Here is an 8,778-nt window from a genome sequence, read left to right on the forward strand (position 1 = left end):
GTTCTGTGCTTTAAGAAGCCATCATATCACGGATCAAGTCAATGTCCCTTTTCAAAACCTTCAAATGCCTTTTCAAGGCACTGCAAATTTTAATGAGCGTATTCCTGTAATATTCCCCGGATTTTAAAATGGCGTGTTTAGGTCTTCCGGTTGTTTTGGGATTGCTTCGCAATTAAACTTCTGCATCTTCGGGGCCAGTCCCCATCAGTAACAGTCTAGGAATCGAGCATGAACCCATAGACCACATTGTGCCATTCTGTGGATTCAATGGATATATAATATAAATTGGTGAATGGCTTTGGAATTAACGTGATTATAATAGAGAACAACAGCATACACTGTCAATTAAATTACTCGGATTCCAATTTTAGTGCGTGTAAACAGGCCAAAGTTTGCCATCCTGCAGCAGCAGAGGACGCAGTGTTTTATTTGTTTCAATCATTATCAACAACTCTTTCATGAATCAAAGTAATATATACAATGTATTGTTCACCTTTTCTCGATTTGTTAAATGTAGCTGTTATAACACTGTTTGCATTAAGTTCTTAATTGCTTTTTAACTTGTTTTTTTTCATCGAAGCATTTGTTATTGCTTTGATAGGAAGCAAGAAATGCGCATGCGTGTACCTCATCATAAGTAGGTCGCCGAAATTAATACGCCGGTTATTCGTCGGGGGCATTAATGCCAAAATGAACTTTTTTGTGCAGAAAAGTACATGAGAGTGGAAATATTGAAAACTATATTTTTTCATAGTTTAAATGATTCCATTTGCGAATAAAGAAGGACAAACTCTAAGATAAAGTAATAGTATTTGTTGCAGATTTCATTTATTCGTTTTCCAATTTATCCACAAATAACAACCGGGTGTCTTAGTGTAATATGCTACACGGTTCTTCCATTTCCCCGAAATACGTCACTCAGATGAAGGGAGAACATCGGTTGAAAGAGGTGTCCTCAAGAAAAGGCAGCATGAACGCCCAGCAAACTATCGCCTGGCAGCGCAACTGCAACGCAAACACGAGCTTAACACATAGAGCGAATTAAAACAAAAAAATGGGTTAAAACGACATGAAAAGAAGTAGTTCTTTGGAGTTTGCGGTTTTTAGAATACCTGCGCGCATGCGCAGATAGTCTAAAAACATACTACTACATACAACACAGTTGATATAGTTTCACAGATGGTCAAGCAAGAGCTTCAAAACGTCTAACGCACAAGGGTAAGGGCATGCATACTGTATGGTTATTTTAGACGCAATCATTTGGTAAATTGTTCATAACTTTCTTAATGTGAACAACGTGATTAACGACATCGCTGTTTACTTTTAAACGTGAAATAGTTGATGATATGTCCAAATATCAACACACACGCACGCACGCACGCACGCACGCACGCACGCACGCACGCTCGCGCACGCACGCACGCACGCACGCACGCACGCACGCTCGCGCACGCACGCACGCACGCACGCACGCACGCAAACAACCCCCCAAAAAACAACAACAAATAACAAAAACAAAAACGAGTACATCTGAAACAGTTGTCCCAAATGATGTTCGAAATAGTGCAGATAAAAAGTGTATCCAATAAACTTCCATAGCCGAGCATATTTGAAAATTAACAACGATGGATACCAAATTCTGAACAATCGACCCAATAATTTCGCATGAGAGTATTAAATGCACGCTGGGCGTAACTGACGTCAAATATTTGTTGCATCAATCTTAATTGAATAGAGGTATGACCTTATTTACTGACGTCAAATATTTGTTGCATCAATCTTAATTGAATAGAGGTATGATCTTATTTATACACAATGTCAAATAAGTATGCTAATGAATGCTATGTGACAGGTCTAAACTATTGCCTTTTCCCCTTATTGGAGCATAAACGATGAAATAATAATAAAAATATATAAAGTACGTATCAACATTTATAATTTAATATCGTAGCATAATTTATCTGTGGGCCGCTCCAACCGAAGATGTCTTCATTGATTAATGAGACCCAGCCAATTTTTGATAATTAAATCTTTTTGAAGGTGATGGTGGTCTAGTGGTACAGGTGTCAGTCGCTCAAGGTTAGAGGTGCGATCCCCAAAACGGACACGCTCCATTGGCCTTTAAACTGGTATATATAGTACTTTTATTGCTATATAGTCTCCTATTATACTCCCTTCACATACAAGGATTTATTCTAACGAGTCCTTGCGGATTGCACAAATTCACGGATTTAGCCTCTTTTTCTTTTAAGAGTTGTGTTAGGAGTTATAACGAGCTACATGAATTTGCGGTTTATTACGGATTTTAACGAACGAACGAACGAAAGTTTATTTCAATGAAAGGCCTCCAGCCCATAATACATGTTACAATGCAAATCAAATATAACAAAATGCATATATGTAACTAAATAAGAGTTGTGTCTCTTGGTTAACAAGTTAAGTGTTATCTATAGCTAACATGAGTTTATGAATGTAAAGAGCAATGGATTTAATATGGGTAACATTTTCCGATGTCATCATATTATAGAAATGAAAAATGTCAGTATTTCCACGATACCAAGAGAACAAATAATTTTCCCGGATGTCATTAAATCTTGAACACTTAAAAAACACATGATATTCATCTTCAATAACAAGTATGTCTTTATCGAATAAACAATAAGTACAAAAGCGATCATTTCTATCAATACAAAAAAATCGACCAATTTCAATATGAAGTTTATGACTAGATGTTCTAAATCTTGCCAATGATTTTCGTACAGGAAACGGTAAACTGATATTAAGGTATCTTTCAACATTCAATAAAGACTTAAAGCATTTATAAGTATCACAACGTGAGGAATTATTTACATCACCAAGCCATGTTTGTCTACAACAATCAGCAATTCTTATTAACGAGTCATTACGAGCTTCATGTATTTGCAGTTTATTACGAATTTTAACGAGTCATTACGAGCTACATGTATTTGCGGTTTATTACGAATTTTAACGAGTCATTACGAGCTTCATGTATTTGCAGTTTATTACGAATTTTAACGAGTCATTACGAGCTTCATGTATTTGCAGTTTATTACGAATTTTAACGAGTCATTACGAGCTACATGTATTTGCAGTTTATTACGAATTTTAACGAGTCATTACGAGCTACATGTATTTGCAGTTTATTACGAATTTTAACGAGTCATTACGAGCTACATGTATTTGCGGTTTAATACGGATTTTTACGAGTCATTACGAGCTACATGTATTTGCGGTTTAATACGGATTTTTACGAGTTATTACGAGCTACATGTATTTGCGGTTTAATACGGATTTTTACGAGTTATTACGAGCTACATGTATTTGCGGTTTAATACGGATTTGTACGAGTTATTACGAGCTACATGTATTTGCGGTTTAATACGGATTTTTACGAGTTATTACGAGCTACATGTATTTGCGGTTTAATACGGATTTTTACGAGTTATTACGAGCTACATGTATTTGCGGTTTAATACGGATTTGTACGAGTTATTACGAGCTACATGTATTTGCGGTTTCTTACGGATTTTTTTCGAGTTATTACGAGCTACCTGTATTTGTGGTTTATTACGGATTGTTACGAGTTATTACGAGCTACATGTATTTGCGGTTTATTACGGATTTTTTTGAGTAATTACGAGCTACATGTATTTGCGGTTTATTACGGATTTTTTTCGAGTAATTACGAGCTATCTGTATTTGTGGTTTATTACGAATTTTAACGAGTAAATACGAGCTTCATGTATATGCATTTTATTACGGATTTTTACGAGTTATTACGAGTAACATGTATTTGCGGTTATTACGGATTTTAACGAGTTATTACGAGCTTCATTTATTTGCGGTTATTACGGAATGTGACGAGTTATTGCGAGCTACATGTATTTGCGGTTTAATACGGATTGTTACGAGTCATTACGAGCTACATGTATTTGCGGTTTAATACGGATTTTTACGAGTTATTACGAGCTACATGTACTTGCGGTTTAATACGGATTTGTACGAGTTATTACGAGCTACATGTATTTGCGGTTTAATACGGATTTTTACGAGTTATTACGAGCTACATGTATTTGCGGTTTAATACGGATTTTTACGAGTTATTACGAGCTACATGTATTTGCGGTTTAATACGGATTTGTACGAGTTATTACGAGCTACATGTATTTGCGGTTTATTACGGATTTTTTTCGAGTAATTACGAGCTACCTGTATTTGTGGTTTATTACGGATTGTTACGAGTTATTACGAGCTACATGTATTTGCGGTTTATTACGGATTTTTTTCGAGTAATTACGAGCTACATGTATTTGCGGTTTATTACGGATTTTTTTCGAGTAATTACGAGCTATCTGTATTTGTGGTTTATTACGAATTTTAACGAGTAAATACGAGCTTCATGTATATGCATTTTATTACGGATTTTTACGAGTAACATGTATTTGCGGTTATTACGGATTTTAACGAGTTATTACGAGCTTCATTTATTTGCGGTTATTACGGAATGTTACGAGTTATTGCGAGCTACATGTATTTGCGGTTTATTACGGATTGTTGCGAGTTATTACGAGCTACATGTATTTGCGGGTTTATTACGGATTGTTACGAGTTATTACGAGATATTCGTTTTTGCGGTTTATAACGGATTGTTACAAGTTATTACGAGCTACATGCATTTGCGGTTTATTGCGGAATGTTTATACGAGTTTTAACGATGTATTTATTGCCAAATTCCACGATATGTTACGAGTTTTAACGGATAACTACGAGAAATTAACGGGCATTTTAAAGCTGCACTCTCATAGATTGCACGTTTTGACAACTTTTTTATTTTTTGTCTTGGAACGAGCCAATTTTTGCGAAAATCCATGGAAACCAGTTATATAAGACTGCTGACAAAAAAGCAGATCGCAGATTTTTATATTTAAGTTAAAAAATTGATGTTTTATGCATTTTTCTTAAACCGTTAGTAACGGTTTAAGCCATAAAACATTAATATTCGAACGTAAATATGAAAATCTACGATCTGATTTTTTGTCAGCAGTCTTGTATCACTGGTTTGCAGATATTTACGCAAAAATTTGCTCTTTCCAAGACAAAAAATAATAAGTTGTAAAAATGGTTTATCTGTGAGAGTGCAGCTTTAAGAGCTTTTTACGGACTGTTGCGAGCATATTACAAGTATATTATGGAGTGTTTTTTTTCATTGAAGTTTTTACGTGTTAGTTATTATATGTTAACGTTTTGGTACGAATAGTTACGAGTTAGTTCGTAAACAAAATGTAAACTTACCGTAACAAATCGTAAAACAATTTTTGTTACATCTCATTTGCGGATTCTTGCGAGCAGTTTACGGATAGTTACGTGTTATTGCGAGTGTTGTACAAAACTTACGGTTTGTGACGAGTTATTTACGAAAAAAACAACACAATCTGTGGACAATGGTAAGATTTTTTTTACCTGTCTAAAACATTTGTCTGGTACCTAACGGTTTCTTAATAGTGCCTGCGAGTTGTTGCGAATTATTTCCGGATACCAGCGAGTTGTTTACGAATGCTTACGATTGATTTCGATTGGCGATCCGTAAGGACTCGTTAGAATAATCCGTGTATGTAAAGGGGGTATAACTCATACAATGAGAAGCAATTTATTATAAAGCGGAAACTATACTGTTGTTACAATCTGTATTGATGAGGCTCTTATAAATTATTGAATTTGAATATCAAGAACTGACCCCAAAATAACAAATAGTCACTTACGTAATTTCTCAATTTCAAGCTTAACCCATGTTTTTCACATAGCATCATGATGCATGTTATTATTCAAAATATTTTACTCCTTTAAAAGCACAATCTCTTGTGCATTATGTTCATAAATATCATTGCTCAATATTCTAAACAAAATTATCCTGGAGCACAAACTTAATAAATTAAACTTATCAATTAGATTATTTGTTTGCACAAGATTTATTTTTATGAAAAAATGGCCAAATAATTGTATCGACATCCGTGAAAGGTACGCTTTTTTAAAAGAGTAAAACATTTAACACAAATGTGGTTCTGATGTACAATGAGTTTAAATTGAGATTGAGAATGGACTCAAGTATATGTGTGACATACTGGGGCCTGGAGGATGATATTTAATTCAACTTTAGTTAATCTTATGGTCATACACCATTGATTTTATTTATTCTATTGGTCAGTTATGTATAACAAGTGATCCGATTAGCTACATCGTTCTTAAATCCAATAAAGAACAATATTGAATACCAGCCCAGCTAGTTTCTATGAAGGAAATGGACTCGAGAATGATTTGTATACACTTTAATACCGAGCTAAACTAACTAAGAAGAGTCAGATGTGTTACATAAGTCGAGTAAAACGAAAGTACAATCGTTACCCTGATAGGTGATATGCTGGGACTCCAGAACTTCACTCGGTAGTATCTGGTGTTCTGAAAAATATAGATAGTAGGAATTAAAAACTTAGTGCTCACCAAATTGGTCTAACCATAATGTTGAACGTATAACGTTTGATTTATAAACCGTGTAAAGTAGCGAATGTAAACGTCATAACGCCGCCGTTCGGTTCATGAATCTCACGCCTATGATTTAATTATTCAGTTAAAATCTATTTAGATCAAATCATCGATTTATCAACTTGTCCACATAAGTAATCGTGAAATGAATTAAACGTCAAACAATAGAAGTGCACGTCATAAATAACTCCTACGTTTGGATATTTTAAATGTCGCTATATGTCGATAATTTTGACGTAAACAATATCAGTGTGTGTATACCACGTGATCAATTAAGTCATAAATGCTTCGTCGGAAGGCAATTTGTTGGTTCGAATAAAGACTTTAAACAATGACAACTTTACTATTTCTACAACACTTTAAATGAACAATAGCGCAGTTTACGCCGCTTACGGAGCCCAACTTCGGTCTTTTACCAGAGTTTGATTGAGACTTTAGTTTCTTAAAACATTTCGACAAACATGTTCACAAAACCGCCACCTGATGGAGCACTGTCAAAACATTATTTTGGCAACAGGTTTGCCGAAGTGTTTGAGGAAACTAATCACTTAGTCAAACTCCGGTAATAAAACGAAGGAGAGGCTCTCGGAGCGTCATAGACTGTCCTGTGTTTCATTTAAAATGGTGTTGAAAAAGAAAAGTAGTCTTTGTTTTAAGTCTCCATTCGAAGCAAAATGTTGCCTTCTGACGTAGTATTTATGACGTAATTTATCACGTGATATACACACACTGAATATCAAAGGAACTAAAATCCTTATGCAATGTCAATTATTATTTTTAGATTCATGGTGTTTAACGGTAAAACACAATATATTGCCTTTACAATAAAGTGTGCCAGAGTAATAGTTAGATGACCGGAAGTACAATATCAATGATTAAGAATGGGCGGAATGAGCGCAACGAACAGGCCCTTCTTATTGACTTAGAATACAATCTCAACGCAAAATCAGTCTCAGTTAGTGTGTATCAGAAGACTGGTATAAGGTGATTTTTTTAATAAACGCGATGAATTCTTACTGATTAAGACTACCACTTATTGATTGGATATCTGCTATTTTATTGGCTGAAAATGTAGGTTTTGTTCTTAAATCATAAAATTTACAGAAGATGCAAAAGTTAATTTACCCTCCTCGCAGCATCGAATATATCCACCGGCAGAGAACGACCAGTTATTGCACGGACCGCAAATCGTGCTGACCGGACGGCAGTAAAGTCATCTGTAGGGATTGGAATCCACGCGCCAAGCCCAAGAAGTCCAGAAATCCGGCTTCCTGGAGGAAACACTCCCCGACAAATTTGTCCGTCCGCTAGATGGAGGTATAGCCCGAGACATATGGCCACTGCCAGACAGCCATGTCTGTTTACCATTGTTACTGTGTGTTTTTTTAAGTAAAGCCTTATAGCCCCAAATCCTTTATGTTTAAATCCCGACTGTGAACATTAATACAAACTGCTACAGAAGCAGATTAGATTGTTAGATTGTGCCCTTATGTAATGAAAACGTAATACTAAACCACCAAAAATATTCACCTATATGCATAGTAACATTTCCAATCAATCAATGCTCGTTCTACGCGAACTGTTGCGTCCTTGGTGTGGTAAAATCGTAGTTATGGTTTAACTAATGTTTGTAATTCTAATGGCTGAATACGTATTGCTGTTGTGCTTGTGATCTATTGATATAAATAAATATAGGGTAAAAAAGTAAGAGTCAATATTTAGTCTTAAAACGTGGCCTGGGTGTTAACAGGATTATTTTTTTTCATTAGTTTTTGCCCTCAATGGAGCTTAGCTTCATTGTTAAAGAAACATGAGTAAAACATCAGGCCTCTTGTAACATGTAATTCGTTATTATTATTTGACATAAACACCTACTATTTGTCAGGTGTTTGTTAAGGATAGAACAACAAAATAAAATCGTAAAAAGGACTTGGTTTTTGACTCGCTAGCTAAATCCCCATTGATGCCAAATACAGTTTAAAAGGGAAAAGTCACGGCACAATATTTGTGGAAAATCCGGGTAGTATCTCCGTACGTCAAGTGAACACAGCAAAGCGATCGGATACCTTCAACATCTATATGGACTTAAAGTGGATATAAATAAGTTCGCAATTGTGCCTTCCCACCGACGATAATGAGCAACTGGCGATTTACGGATCCCCTACACCAGCCGAACATGGAATACCATTACTCAGAGACAACCTGTGAACGTTGTTCAAG

At 35.4% G+C, this 8,778-nt stretch overlaps 1 protein-coding gene across 1 annotated transcript; it reads right to left on the reverse strand.

Annotated features, from left to right (window-relative positions):
- Positions 1-852: 852 nt before the first annotated feature.
- Positions 853-7,990, reverse strand: LOC128240070 (uncharacterized). Its single transcript, XM_052956558.1, has 3 exons — positions 7,684-7,990; positions 6,421-6,474; positions 853-1,005 (listed from the first exon to the last, which is right to left on the reverse strand). The coding sequence occupies exons 1-3, from the start codon at positions 7,924-7,926 to the stop codon at positions 919-921; spliced, it is 384 nt and encodes a 127-aa protein (XP_052812518.1). The 5' UTR covers positions 7,927-7,990; the 3' UTR covers positions 853-918.
- Positions 7,991-8,778: the final 788 nt, after the last annotated feature.

Source organism: Mya arenaria, chromosome 7 (assembly GCF_026914265.1).
Source record: "Mya arenaria isolate MELC-2E11 chromosome 7, ASM2691426v1".
NCBI classification, from domain to species: domain Eukaryota; kingdom Metazoa; phylum Mollusca; class Bivalvia; order Myida; family Myidae; genus Mya; species Mya arenaria.